Source organism: Heterodontus francisci, chromosome 18 (genome assembly GCF_036365525.1).
Source record: "Heterodontus francisci isolate sHetFra1 chromosome 18, sHetFra1.hap1, whole genome shotgun sequence".
NCBI lineage: Eukaryota > Metazoa > Chordata > Chondrichthyes > Heterodontiformes > Heterodontidae > Heterodontus > Heterodontus francisci.
In genome coordinates, this window is record NC_090388.1 from 89,856,075 (window position 1) to 89,871,687 (window position 15,613).

Here is a 15,613-nt window from a genome sequence, read left to right on the forward strand (position 1 = left end):
ACACCTGGCCAGGCTCTGGGGATTTATCCAGCTTAATGCACTTCAAAACCTTCAACACCTCCTCCTTTGTAATGTTGATATGCTCCAGGATATTGGTGTTCCCTCCCTTGAACTCACTAGCATCCATGACCTTCTCCACGGTACATACGGACGAGAAATATTCATTTAAGACCTTGCCCATTTCCCGTGGATCCACACATAGATTGCCACACTGATCCTTGAGGGGACCTACTCTCTCCCTAGCTACCCTCTTACGTTTAATATACTTATAGAATCTTTTAGGATTCTCCTTTCTCTTATCTGCCAGGGAAATCTCATGGCCCCTTTTTGCCCTCCTAATTTCCTTAAGTAGTCCTACATCCCCTATACTCATCGAAGGACTCGCTTGATCCTAGCTGCCGATACCTGACATATACCTCCTTCTTTGTCCTGACCAAACCCTCAATATCCCTCGTCAACCAAGGGTCCCTAAACTTGCCGGCCTTGCCCTTCCGTCTAACAGGAACATGCCGGCCCTGAACTCTTCCTATCTCACTTTTAAAAGCCTCCCACTTGCCAGACATCCCTTTACCTGTAAACAGCCTCTCCCATTCAACTTTTGAGAGTTCCTGTCTGATGCCATCGAAATTAGCCTTCCCCCAATTTAGGACTTTAACCTGAGGACCAGTCCTTTCCTTTTCCATAACTATCTTGAAGCTAATAGAGTTATAGTCACTGGTCCCAAAGTGCTCCCCCACTGACACATCAACCACCTGCCCATCCTCATTTCCTAAGAGAGGGTCAAGTGTAGCTCCTTCTCTAGTAGGGCCATCCACATACTGCTTCAGAAAACTATCCTAGACGCACTTAACAAATTCTTCCCCATCTGATCCCTTAGCACTAAGGCAGTCCCAGTCAATATTAGGGAAGTTAAAATAACCTATTGTTATAATCCTATAATTCCTACACCTATCTGTGATTTCCCTACATATACGCTCCTCCATTTCCCTCTGACTATTGGGGGGCCTGTAGTGTAATCTTGGTGATGGCGCAAATATGAGGTCGGAAGCTCATCTCGGTGTCAAGTGCGATGCCAAGGTTGCGAACAGACTGGTTTAATCTCAGACTGTTGCCAGGGAGAGGGATGGAGTCGGTAGCTAGGGAACGGAGTTTGGAGCAGGGACTGAAAACAATGGGGAACCTTTTTTCTCATCCAGTACTGGATGTCAGATAAAGAGTCTGATAATTTAGCAACAGTGGAGGAATCGAGAGAAGTGATGGTGAGATAGAGCTGAGTGTCGTCAGTGAACATGTGAAAACTAGTGCTGTGCTTTTGGATGATGTCACCAAGGGACAGTATGTAAATGAGAACTAGGAGGGGACCAAGGATAGATCCTCGGGGGACACTAGAAGTAACGGTGTGGGAGCAGGAAGAGAAGCCATTGCAAGTGACTCTCATGCTATGGCTAGATAGATAAGAATGGAACCAGGTGAGAGCAGTCCCACCCAGCTGGACAAGGCTGCAGATAGGTCGAGTGTAGAGGTAACAGGCATGCATGAGGATCTCAGCAGGTGGTGAACTGAGGCAGGGATTGAGTTAGGTAATGTTACAGGTGAAAGTAGGCAGTGTCTTGGTGATCGTGTAGATATGTAGGCGGAAACTCATCTTGGGTTCAAACACGAGACCAACATTGTGAATGGCCTGTCTCGGCTTCAGACGGTTGCCATGCATGGAAATGGTGGCCAGGGAACGGATTTGTGATGGGGGCTGATGAGGGCTTCAACCTTCTCAATACTGAATTAGAGGAAATTTCTGCCCATTGGATGTCAGACAAGCAGTGTGACGAATCAGAGATGGTGGAGGGGTTGAGAGAGGTGGTGGTGGGGTAGAGCTGGGTACTGTCATTGCACATATGGAACCTAATGTATTTTTAGCTGTTACTGTGTTTGCTTATGTCCTCATTGTAGTGGTGTATATAGATTTGTGGAATTAGGTGTGTATGTCTATAATCAATAATGTATTATAAGTCTTGCATTTTGCAAGCACTTGCGTTAGCCATACGTACATTAGTTGTCACACTTTCACCAAAATACGATTGATGTAAATTAACACCAAATCATGCAAGAGGAAATTTAGGAATCAAAAGCAAAGAAAGCAACTGGGAGACACTACCATGGGAAACTACTGAAACTTTTGAAAGCAACCAGCCCTATTTCTTGGAACTGAAATGTTTGATGTTCAGAGTAGGACTGTAAATGAAATAAAAGTATCAAATTAATGTTTCATAATATAATAATGAAACTAGTCTGTTGTGCCTATTATTTGCCTTCATTTACTTGAATGCTTTAGCGTCTCCCAAAAACATGGATTTCAACGTGAGATATTTGCCCAGAGCCTTGTCTCTAAATGCAGATTCAGTAGTCTGCATGTGCAGTGTGCATGGTGAAGTTGACTAGATTGTCAACTAAACGTATAAACCAAATCTATTCATTTTTTTTTTACTTCCAAAGTGTCAGCCATGGCTCCGTGGATATCACTCTCACTACTCAATCTGAGGAGGTTGTGGGTTCAAGCTCCACTCCAGAGACCTGAGTCCATAATCCAGGCTGACACAGTACAGAGGGAGTGCTATACTGTTGGAGGTGCTGTCTTTTGAATGATGAGCCAAGGACCTGCCTGCTTTCTCAAGTGGACAGAAATGGTTCCAGGGCATTCTTTGAAGATGAACAGGGTGTGCTCAACCAACATCACTTAAATTAAACAGATTGTGGTCATTGTTGTTTGTGGAATCTTGCTGTGCCAATGGCAGCGTTTTCCTACAATACGGCAGTGACTACAGTTTAAAAGTAATTAATTGGCTGGGAATATTGCACGAGGTGTGACATAAATTCTACTGTCCTCGGTAAACTGAAAGCCATAAACCAAGAGTGGCTCAGTAGCACCACCACTGACCGAGCTGCCTGAGTCCTAAAGGACATAGCTGTTCATCTGCGGCAGGTGGTGAGGGAACCAACAAGAGGGAAAAACCTATTTGACCTCATCCTCATCAAATCTACCTGTCGCAGATGCATCTGTCCATGCCAGTATTGGAAGGAATGACTATTGCACAGTCCTTGAGACAAATTCCCACCTTCACATTGAGGATACTCTCCATCGTGTTGTGTGGCATTACCACCGTGCTAAATGGAATACATTTCGAACAGATCTAACAACTCAAAACTGGGCATCCATGAGGTGCTGTGGGTCATCAGCAACAGCAGAATTGTATTCAACCACCTTCTGCAACCTCATGGCCTGGCATATCCCCCACTCTACCATTACCATCAAGCCGGGTGACCGACCCTGGTTCAATGAAGAGTGCAGGAAGGCATGCCATACTAAATGTGAGGTGTCAGCCTGGTGAAGCTACAACTTAGGACTACATGCATGCGAAACAGAGGAAGCAGCATGCGACAGACAAAGCTAAGCGATCCCACAACCAACAGATCAGATCTAAGCTCTGCAGTCCTGTCACATCCAGTCATGAATGGTGGTGGACAATTAAACAACTAACTGGAGGAGGTGGCTCCACAAATATCCCCATCCTCTACGATGGAGGAGCCTAGCACATCCGGGCAAAAGACAAGGCAGAGCATTTGCATGCCAGAAGTGCCAAGTGGATGATCCATCATGGCCTGCTCTTGACGTCCCCAGCATCACAGATGCCAGTCTTCAGCCTATCCAATTCACTCCATGTACCACCAAGAAACAACTGAAGGCACTGGATACTGCAAAGACCATGGGCCGTGAAAGCATTCCGGCAATAGTACTGAAGACTTGTGCTCCAGAACGAGCAGTGCCTCGAGCAAAGCTGTTCCAGTACAGCTACAACACTGGTATCTACCCGGCAATGTGGAAAATTGCCCAGGTATGTCCCGAACAAAAAAGCAGGACAAGTCCAACCCGACCAATTACTGCCCTATCTGTCTACTCATCATCAGCAAAGTGATGGAAGGTTTCATCGACAGTGCTATCAAGCGGCACTTGCTTAGCAATAACCTCCTCTGACGTTCAGTTTTGGTTCTGCCAGGGCCACTCATCTCCTGACTTCATTACAGCCTTGACCCAAACGTGGACAAAAGAGCTGAATTCCAGAGGTGAGGTGAGAGTGACTGCCCTTGACATCAAGGCAGCATTTGACTGAGTATGGCATCAAGGAACCCTTGCAAAACTGGAGTCAGTGGGAATCGGTAGGGCGGGGGTGGGGGGAGGAAATCTCTCCACTGGTTGGAGTCATACCTAGCACAAAGGAAGATGGTTGTGGTTGTTGGAAATCAATCATCTCAGTCCCAGGACATCACTGCAGGAGTTCTTCAGGGTAGTGTCCTAGGCCCAACCATCTTCAGCTGCTTCATCAATGACCTTCCCTCCATCATAAGGCCAGAGTGGGGACGTTTGCTGATGATTGCAAAGTGTTTCGATCATTCTTAACTCCTCAGATACTGAAGCAGTCCGTGCCCACATTCAGCAAGACCTGAACAACATTCAGGTTTGGGCTGATAAGTGGCTAGTTGCATTTGCGCCGCACAGTGCCAGACAATGACCATCTCCTATCAGCGTGAATCTAACTATCTCCCCTTGACGTTCAATAGCATTACCATCGCTGAATCCCCCACTATTGACATCCAGGGGGTTACCAGTGACCAGAAACTGAACTGGAGCAGCATACATGTACTGTGGTTACAAGAGCAGGTCAGAAGGTTGGGAATTCTGCAGCGAGTAACCCACCACTGACTCACCAAAGCCTGTTGACCATCAACAAGGCACAAGGGTCAGGAGTGTAATGGAATTCTCTCCACTTGCCTGGATGGGTGCAGACCCAACAACATTCAAGAAGCTCAACACCATCCAGCACAAAGCAGCCCACTTGATTAGCATCCCATCCACTACCTTAATCATTCACCCCTTCCATGACTGACGCACAGTGGCAGCAGTGTGTATCATATACAAGATGTACTGCAGCATCTTGTCAAGCCTCCTTTGACAGCACCTTCCAAATTCATGACCACTTAGAAGGACAAGGGCAGCAGATGCACGGGAACACCAGCACCTCCAAGCCACACCCCATCCTGACTTGGAACTATTTCACCGTTCCTTCACTATTGCTGGGTCCAAATCCTGGAACTCCCTTCCTAATACACTGTGGGTGTACCTACCTCACATGGACTGCAGCGGTTCAAGAAGGCAGCTCACCACCTTCTCGAGGGTAACTGGGGAAGGGCAATAAATGTTGGCCTTTCTGGCGACACTCACCTCCTATGAACGAATAAAAAAAAAAAGTCATCTTCTTTGATTCTTTAAAAACATAACATTTTTACTTGAAGACTTTTTACTTGTCTACATGGACTTCAGCAAGGCCTTTGACAAGGTCCCGCATGGTAGGCTGGTCCAGAAGGTCCATACACATGGGATCCAGGGTGAGCTAGCAAATTAGATACAAAATTGGCTTGGTGATAGGAGGCAGAGGGTGGTCATGGAGGGTTGTTTTTCAGATTGGAGGCCGATGACCAGTGGTGTGCCACAGGGATCGGTGCTGTGTCCTGTGTTGTTTGTCGTATATATTAATGACTTGGATGTGAATGTAAGGGGCATGAGTAGCAAGTTTGCAGATTACACCAAAATTGGTGGTATAGTGGACAGTGAAGAAGGTTGTCTAAGGTTACAACAGGATATAGATCAACTGGGAAAGTGGGCAAGGGAGTGGCAAATGGAATTTAACGCAGACAAGTGTGCAGCGATGCATTGTGGGAAGTTAAACCAGGGCAGGACGTATACAGTGAATGGCAGGGCCCTGGGAGTATTGTTGAGCAGAGAGAACTTGGCGTGCAAATACATAGCTCCCTGAAAGTGGCAACACAGGTAAACAGGGTGGTGAAGAAGGCGTATGGCATGCTTGCCTTCATCGGCCGAGGCACTGAGTACAAGAGTTGGGATGTCATGTTACAGTTGTACATAACGTTGGTTAGGCCGCATTTGGAGTACTGTGTGCAGTTCTGGTCGCCGCACTACAGGAAAGATGTGATTAAGCTAAAGAGGGTGCAGAAAAGATTCACAAGGATGTTGCCTGGTTTGGAGGGCTTGAGTTATAAAGAGAGATTGGATAGGCTGGGTCTGTTTTCCCTGGAGTGAAGGAGGCTGAGAGGGGACATGATAGAGGTATATAAAATTATGAGAGGCATAGATAGGGTAGATAGCCAGAGTCTGTTTCCTATGGTAGGGGTGACTGAAACTAGAGGGCATAGATTTAAGGTGAGAGGGAGGAGGTTTAAAGGGGTAAATTTTTCACACAAAGAATAGTGGGTATCTGGAATGAGCTGCCTGAGGAGGTGGTGGAGGCAGGAACAGTAGCGACATTTCAGAGGCATCTGGACAGGTACTTGAATGAGCAAAGCATAGAGGGATATGGAATTAATGCAGGCAGATGGGATTAGTATAGATAGGCATTATGGTCGGCATGGACGCGGTGGGCCGAAGGGCCTGTTTCTTTGCTGTACGACTCTATGACCTCAGGCTCCCCTTTTTTTTGTGACTTTGTTTAGCTAATAACCTTCAGTAAGTAGTCTAAAAATGTGCAGAGTTCACAATTTGACAGCACATAGCAGCAGAATGAGCTGAATTTTCCGTCAGCTTCTAGCTGTACTTATTTGTATTTTCAAATGATTATTAAACCTGAAGATCAAGATCCTGTTCCATAATTTTGCCAGACCTTCACTCCAAGCCCAGAACCGAGCTTCCATTGCAGCTAGCTCCACCCCAAGTGGTGTCAATACAAGCCATTTGCATCTAATTGGTGCATCCTGCTGCTTATCCTCAGCTTTAACAATGCTAAGAGATAAAAATAAATTAATTGGGTAAAGAAGTATATGTAGAATATATATCATTTACATAGAATAATCCCAGAACACTAATAAAAATGGAATTTGACTTTATTCACCATAAATCTGTGGCTCTAATATTATTCCTTACCATGTATCTATTCATGTCCTCCAGTGTGCTGAGATCTTTAGTTTTGCATCCAGTTGGTAAAGGATATAACTGGAGAAAATCTTTACGCACTTTTATAAGCACTTATTGACACAGTTGCAGATTGCATGCAAGCACCTCATAACCCAACAACCATTGTTTCAGTCAGTGCCTGTTTAATACCTCTTTTGATCCACTCGGCAAGTTGTCAATAAAGAAGAACTAAGTGCCCCTTCTGAAAGGGACACCACCAATGTACGAGAACAGAGAAAAAAGCAAAAGCGTTAAAGGAAAGTTAGCTAATCATATTAAAGTGGCATTCTTAGGGAAGATGATGCAGTCCAGTCTCCCCAGTGCCCACTGGCCTTAAGCGTACTGGTGGACACCGCGTGCTCTCTCTCCAGGGACACCCGCGCACAGACGTAGCTGCTGAAGAGAGGCAGGCATTCGGGCCGAACAACTCCCTCAAATGCCTGCTGCCTGGACCTGTTGATGCTCACCTTGGTCAGGCCAAAGCGGTCCTCCAATCTGCCCACTCCCCTCCGCACTGGGTGGCCAAAGATCAGGAACGTGCAACTGAAGTGCAGCCAGAAATTGAGGAGCAGCCCCCTCAGATAGACCTCTCCATTCTACATCGATGCAAAACACGGACTCCTCCATGCAGCCCATGAATCAGCTTAAAAGTATATTTCACGGGACCGCCGTGTGCAGCACCCACCAAGCCAAATTTCTGATGGGCAAAGTGAGGACTCATTATTATTGGAATCAATTCTGAGAGACGGGATAAGCTGTCACTTAGGAAGCTACGAATTTGTTAAGGGAAGATAGTGTCTGACTAACTTGATTGAATTTTTTGAGGAAGGAACAAGGAAGATTATTGAGGGTAGTGCAGTTGATGTGGTCTGCATGTGGTCTGCAAGGCTTCTGACAAGGTCCCACATGGCAGACTGGTTAAAAAAATATAATCCAGTGGGATCCAGGGAAATGCAGCAAGGTGGATACAAAATTGGCTCCGTGGCAGGAAACAAAGGGTAATTGTTGATGGGTGTTTTTGCGACTGGAGGGCTGTTTCCAGTGGGGTTCTGCAGGGCTCAGTACTGGGTCCCCTACTTTTTGTGGTATATATTAATGATTTGGACGTAAATTTAGGAGGCTTAATCAAGAAGTTTGCGGACGACACAAAAATTGGCCATATGGTTGATAGCGAGGAGGATAGTTGTAGACTTCAGGAACATATCAGTGAACTGCTCAGATGGGCAGAAAAGTAGCAAATGGAACTTAACCCGGACACGTGCGAGGTGATGCATTTGGGGAGGTCAAACAAGGCAAAGGAATACACCATTAATGGGTGAATACTGAGGTGTAGAGGAAGTGAGGGACCTTGGAGTGAATGTCCACAGATCCCAAAAGGTAGCAGGACAGGTTGATAAGGTGGTTAAGAAGGCATTGGAATCCTTTCCTTTATTAGCTGAGGTATAGAATATAAGAGCAGGGAGGTTATGCTGGAACTGCATAAAGCATTAGTTAGCCACAACTTGAGTACTGTGTGCAGTTCTGATCACCTCATTACAGAAAGGATGTAGTTGCACTAGAGAGGAAACAGAGGAGATTTATGAGGATGTTGCTGGGATTGGACAAATGCAGCTATGAGGAAAGATTGGATAGGCTGGGGTTTTTCTCCTTGAAACAGAGAAGGCTGAGGGGAGATTTGATTGAAATGTACAAAATTGTGAGGGGCCTGGATCGAGTGGATGTGAAGGGCCTATTCACCTTAGCAGGTCAGTGTTGAGGGGGCATAGATTTAAAGTGTTTGGTAGAAGGATTAGAGGAGAGATTTAAAAAATTGTTTTCGTCCAGAGGGTGGTGGGGTGTGGAACTCGTTGCTGAAAGGGTGGTAGAGGCAGAAAACCTCATCTTATTTAAAAGCTGCCTGGATATGCAGGGCTGTGAAGTAAATGCTGAAAAATGGGATTAGGCTGGGGGCTCTCTTTCTTCGGCCTGCATAGACATGATGGGCCAAATAGCCTCTTTCTGTACCATAAACTTTCTATGATTTCTATTTTATAGGATTCCTGAGTAGAGAGCCTCCCACAGGGATTCCCCACCTCCTATGGCAGGATGAACACCATGGTGTGTCCAGACGGCTGATGAGGGCGAGGCTGTTGAGGGTGTGCAAGAGCAGCCTGTATAGGAACCTCATTCATGCAGAGTAGAATGGCATGGAGGGGATTTCTGAGAGATGGCTCAGGTTGTGGGGCTGTGGCTCCCGAGGGAGATTTCGGGGCACTGATGAGCAATTCCATCTGAATGGGTGTCAGCTCAGACAGGAGTGCTGCACACGCCTGAGCCATCTTGAAACATGAGTGCAGTCAGGACCATGCACCATTTTTTTAATATGCTCGATGGCTTTGGATGTGAGCTGGACGCAACCCAAGGATGCACGTCATGCCCACTCCTCTACCATCCAGTCTGTCCTTGAGTCTGGTCACCTTGGCAGCCAGAGTTCTTCGCCAGCCATATATACCTGTACTGACGGAGGTGTGGATTCCTGAGCAGTGACTCCCGGGGGATAGCTGCCATTCCTGACGGAAGAGAGCTCTGCTGAAAGCGACCATGTTCCAGACCCTGATCGGTTCCTGGTAAAAGAGAGGCAGCTACCACAAGGAGACACAGACACCCCCGCCCCCACAAATAATCGATAAACAGGACCACGTGTCGTAATTGAGGCTGTGCAGCTGGCAATATGCCTGGTCTGAGCAGGGCATTGGCTGCATGGAATCTGTCAGAATATAGGAGATATATGCCCGAGAAATGTCCAAATGTTCTGGACCCTGTTCCTCAAGAATTCAAGAAAATGAATGCGCTGGATTTGGGATGAAGATTTCGCCAGATGTTCACCAAGTCATAGGACCTGACCAGGCTCCTCAACTTCCCCAATGCTGCCCGGTGGTGCAGAGTACCAGAGCGGGCCCTTGCCTCAAAGGTACAGTTGAAATCCCCCCCGAGGGTGATGCAGTCACCACATTGTGGAGCCAAGTTGACTGGACGCTTGCTGCGTGTAACCTGGGGCCTTACAGGTTCACTAGGTGAAGCGGCACGTCACCCAGCTGGACAGTGAGATGAAGCAAGTGCCTGGCATCTGTTCCTTGAGCACTAAGGTGCGGCAGAAAATGTGGAGCCAGCAAGGTAGCCACTCTGCCTGAATTGGAGGTGCAGGAAACACACTGCATACTTTACTTCCTTAAGGAGCAAAATGTTGAGGAATCTACAGTGTGCCTCTCTGCTATGGTTAATGTTGAGGCTTTCTATGGTAGTCCTCATGGCAAGAGTCTAGTGCAATCACCACCTACACCCTACATGTGGAGGTAGTAGAGTCACTCGTGATCCTCCACTCCATCAGCAGATCTTTAGCCAGTGGAGCTCAAGGCTGCTTTCGCCCTTGCTCATGCTCACAGTCTTGCAGCAGAGTGAATGAATGAAGGTAGCGCTGCTCATTAGGAACATCGGTTGACGGCCAGTTGGACCTTGTCACGACAACCCAAGTTGTTGGCTAGGAATTCCCAGAGTTGCTCAAGGGGGATGAGGGGAAATTCGGCAGGGGGCACGAGGGTGTCCACTGCCTCACCTGACAGTGAACTCCAAATCATCCCTGGCGCCCTCCACTGAGCTCCCGTTCTCCACCAAGTTGTTGACTTTAGCGACCGATCCTCGCACTGCAAGGATGCAGCGGGCGGCCCAGTTGCACCAGTCAGCCCACCCTCTGGCACTATCCCATCCCCAAGATCGATGGTGGAGGGATCCTCCCTGCGTGGCTCTGGTTGGTGGGAGGGGGGGGGCGGGGGTGTCAGTGCCAGAAGGCAGCAGTGGTTTGGTGCCCTGCAAATTCTGGCACTAGGCTGCAAAAGCTCTGTCCCCAGAACCAGTCCTCCTGGCACTAAAGGCAGCGATGGCAGAAGGGTACCTTCCCTTCCCCCACCGCCATCCAGTGACCCAGTGGACCGAATCCTTGATCAGGTCAAGCAGGTTCTGGTGGATGTCAGCATGTGGCGAGGTGGGCGCAGCCTCATCGACTTCCAGGATGCCCACCCTGGCGATGAGCGACTGGGTCAGACTGGATGGATCCGCCGCCCCTCCCTCAGGAAGGGGTTCTCTCACATTCCCAGGAGATACAGGCCAGACAAAGGGATTTGTCTGTCCTTCCTGAGGGATGGATGACACCTGCTGACAGCACATGGTGATGGGATGGGGGGCAGGATCTATGAGGGGCACCGACTCCTTGCAGGGACAACCCTTCTGTGAGCTTCCTCTACTTCCGAGGAGTGGCTCTGCCAACTTTGTCAGGAGGAATGCAGCGAAAGGGAGACCTTCATGTCATTTGAGGCCTCCAGCTCTGCACATTCCCTCGCGCACCCGAGCCTGGCTGTGGGATTTGTAAGTTCTGCCAAAACGGGCATGGTCTCAGGCTAATGTACAGTTGCAGAGTTGCAAATGGCATCATGTGCAGGCATGGGGACACATGGGATCACTCACGGGAACCAGGACACATGGGCGTAGGGTCACTTTCAGGCTTGTGCGTGCTATCTGGGGGGGGCTTGCCTCAAGCCGCATGGTTTCTCGCCCGTCTTCTTTTCCTTGTCTTGCTCTCCGCCCCCCACCACCAACTCTCCTGACCCGCAGCTGCAGTGACATTGGCTGCTGTCACTGATTGCATGCCAAAGGGTCAGGATGTGGGAGTGGGGGCAGCAATGTCAGCCTCTGCTCCCAGGTTGTTATGGCGGCCTGGGAGGTGGGCCAGTTGTTTTGTATGTGCCCCACCTCCTTACAGATGTGATACTGCACGCTGTCCCGTGTTCTGAAGATGCGGTAGCCTGGATTGAGAATGCACGCTCAGTGTTCTCCTCCCACGCCATCTCCACAAAGATTTGGCACCAGAAGGAAAAGACATGCTGGAGGCTGGTCTCTCTGAAGCCAGTTGCTGAAGGTGGGAGAGGGGATGATCACCTGGAATAAAGGGACATTTTGAGATGATCTGCACGTGGTAGCCTCAGAAGATCCACTGAGGAAGATCCCACCAATCGTGAGCCTCCTCTTGAGGGCCAGATGCACGGCTCAGTCTTGCAAAAGAACACAGCCATTTTGTACAGTTTTGAGGTGGCTACAAAAGCTGTAGGGCCGAAAACGCCAGCCATGGCTTTAACGTATGCTTTAATCATCATGTTGGGGTGAGTGTAGTTTTCCGCCCCATGTTTTCTGGTGAATGGTGATAGGGTTGCAGGAGCAGTGGGAGCATCAAAGGCAGCCACTCCCGCATAGGTGCTCGCAGTCCCCGGTATCGGCAAAGCTGGAGTTGCCATTGTGGGTTTGTGAATTACTCACTCCAAATCTCAGGCCTCCTGATACCTTTCGTCTGCATAGAAGGGCACTAAAAATGGAAAACCACCCTCCCTTATATTGGGATACATACGAATTAGGAACAGGAGTCGGCCCCTCGAGACTCCTCCGCCATTCAATAAGATCATGGCTGATCTGTTTGTAATCTCAACTCCACATTCCTGCCTACCCCTGATAACCTTTCACCCCCTTGCTTATCAAGAATTTATCTACCTCTGCTGTAAAAGTATTCAAAGACTCTGCTTCCACCGCCTTTTGAGGAAGAGAGTTCCAAAGACTCACGACCCTTTGAGAAAAGGTTTCTCCTCATCTCTGTAAAGATGATGGGAGTGTGGCTTCCTCTCCTCTGTGCAGTTCAGAGATACAACAGTAATAGTGAGGAGACTGAAGGTCAAGTTGTTTGCCTCTCAAGGAAAGAGGTATAGAGTGGGAAAAAGATGGGGGAAGAAGGAAGGTTGTGGGGCGGGATCATCACCCAAAAGTCAGGCTCAATGAGTGGGTGCTGCAGGGGTGCACCTACTGGAGATTTTCAAAGACTCTGTTAGTGATCTTCTGGTAGGGGAGGTGACGTCTTCACCCGAGACAGCCAGAACTGCCCAGGCACAGTCCTCCATCAGGGCTTATTGATGGGATTGAAGAAAACTTCACCCAGGCAGCTCCAGCTGTCCTGAGCTGGACAAGGAGGCAGGGGTGTTTATTAGTGTGCACAGCCTAGACAACTTTAATAGTTTCATAGTCATACAGCACCGAAACAGGCCCTTCGGCCCACCGAATCCATGCTGACCAACAACCACCCATTTATACTAATCCTACATTAATCCCATATTCCCTAACACATCCCCACCATTCTCCTACCACCTACTTACACTAGGGGCAATTTACAATGGCCAATTTACCTATCAACCTGCAAGTCTTTGGCTGTGGGAGGAAACCGGAGCACCCGGCGGAAACCCATGCAGTCACAGGGAGACTGTGCAAACTCTGCACAGGCAGGACCCAGAACCGAACCTGGGTCACTGGAGCTGTGAGGATGCGGTGCTAACCACTGCACCACTGTGCCGCGCCCTTTCAATTCAATCTGAACAATTACCACCCTATCGGTTGACTGTTGTGATGGAAGGTATGATTGATAGTGCTTATGAGCAGCATTCACGCAGCAGTAACCTTCTCATCAATGCTTAGTTTGGGTTCTGCTGGGGCCACTCGCTCCAGACCTCATTATAGCCTTGGTCCCCTCCACAACATGTTCACACATGATCTAGACTTGCGTCTGAATTGCTGTTGCTTCACTGTCACTGGGTCAAAAGCCTGGAACTCCCTAACAGCACTGTGGGTGTACCTATACCACATGGACAGCTGTGGTTCAAGAAGGTGGCTCACTGCCACCTTCTCAAGGGCAATTAGGGATGGGCAATAAATGCTGGCCTTGCCAGTGATGCCCACGTTCCGAAGAAGGAATAAAATAAATTTGCAAGTCTGCTTATCCAAATCTGTATGAAGGTTAAAAATCCCCTAATAAAACTGTTGTACCTTTGCTACATGCTTGTCTAATCTTTGCATTTATACAATATACCACTTCATAACTTCTACAAGGGGACCTATGCATTATTTGTTAATTCCACCCATAAAGTCCCTGCTTACCTCTCATTATATTCTCCCTCATCATTGAAGTGATTTTATCCTTGATCACTAAGGCTATTCCTCCCCCTCTACCATTTTCCTTATCTTTCCTGTAGCCCTTATAATCTGGTTTATTTAGTTCGCAGTTCTAATCATCTTGCAGCGATGTCTTAGTGATGTCACATCCTGCAAGTAGAATTTTTGCCTGCAATTCGTTCCTTGTATTCCTTGCGTTTGTATAAAGAACATTTATTTGGGCCACACACCCTAACCTCGCTCTTTCCATCTCTGTCAATCCTGTAAAACCTGGTGGATTGTAATGCTGTGTCCTAATCCTCTACCTTCCAGTGTTAGTTATGTGTCTTCAAAATGTTATGATGGGACTGGATGATTAGAGGATTATTTGTAACTAACACTTGTGCGACAAGAAATTATGCTGCATTGTTTATCTGTATTTCCCATCTGGTGATAATTCTCTTTTTGGTCGTTAACTAAGTGTAGTGCAGTCAAGATGTCTGCAAAACCTGGAGCTCATTAATGCCATTAGATCATATCTAATATTTGTAGGTAATAGGCGAGAATTGTATTTGCTGATTTTCTCCTCTGCAGCTAAAGGGCACCAGGACCATTTTCACTACCACAATGGTGCCTATGTGAAATCATACTAGGAATGAAACCCAGGGTTTTATCATTACAAACTGCCTTTACCAACTAAGTGCTTGTGGGAGCAGCGTCCCGGGGATATAGGGCATTACGATACTCCATGAGTGAAATTGGTGGCCTTCCAAAGCAAAACTTGGAATTTGTTTGCTGTATAATGCCAGTGGTACTGGTCTATTCACTTAAACTAAGACTAGTGTAGATGCAGTGCTTCTTGGTCTTACCATGGCACTGTGCAAAAATTTAGCAATACCTACCCCCCTCCCCCTTGTAAAGGGTGTGTATAGATCTGCATTTTGTGATTTTGTGTTCTGTCTTTCAGCTGTGTACAGGTGGAGGAGCATCAAGCTGTCGACATTGACTTGTACCATTGTCCAAACTGTGCCATATTACATGGAGCCTCCCTGAGTGAGTATAAACCTGGAAACATTCGCAAGAAAACATTTTACTTTGTAGTTCCGAAGAAGGGTCACTGACCCGAAACGTTAACTCTGCTTCTCTTTCCACAGATGCTGCCAGACCTGCTGAGTGATTCCAGCATTTCTTGTTTTTGTTTTACTTTGTAGACTGCCTTTTAGAACTGTTTTGATTGCAGGATTCTGATCTTTATATAATCCCTCTACATCCTGAATTTGGGTTTTCTGTTTTAAAAAATGGAGAAGTCTTTGCAAGATGGGTTTTTTAGCCCTTTCTGGCACTGCAACTCGAAATGGACCAGCAGGATTAGCCCTACCTGCAGGTACCAGTGTTGAACCCAGTGGAGTTTTTGGGTTTTGTGGGTGAGCTACAGACATGAATAGAAACATAGAAAATAGGAGCGGGAGTAGGCTGTTAGGCCCTTCGAGCCTGCTCCGCCATTCATTATGATCATGTCTGATCATCCAGCTCAGTAACCTGTTCCCGCTTTTGCCCCATATCCTTTTGATCCCTTTAAACCCAAGAGCTATATCTAACTCCTTC

At 47.5% G+C, this 15,613-nt stretch overlaps 1 protein-coding gene across 5 annotated transcripts in view; it reads left to right on the top strand.

Moving 5' to 3' along the window:
• Positions 1-7,549: 7,549 nt before the first annotated feature.
• Positions 7,550-15,613, top strand: part of LOC137379766 (lysine-specific demethylase 7B-like) — a 306,451-nt gene continuing 298,387 nt past the window's right edge. The window contains exons 1-2 of one of the 5 annotated variants that reach the window (XM_068051124.1): positions 7,550-7,724; positions 14,976-15,061. In XM_068051124.1, coding sequence (XP_067907225.1) covers position 15,061 — 1 coding nt within the window. In that variant the 5' untranslated portion in view covers positions 7,550-7,724; positions 14,976-15,060. The remainder of the gene's footprint in view (positions 7,725-14,975; positions 15,062-15,613) is intronic. The other 4 variants (XR_010976905.1, XR_010976904.1, XM_068051123.1 and 1 more) reach the window with 4 other exon arrangements.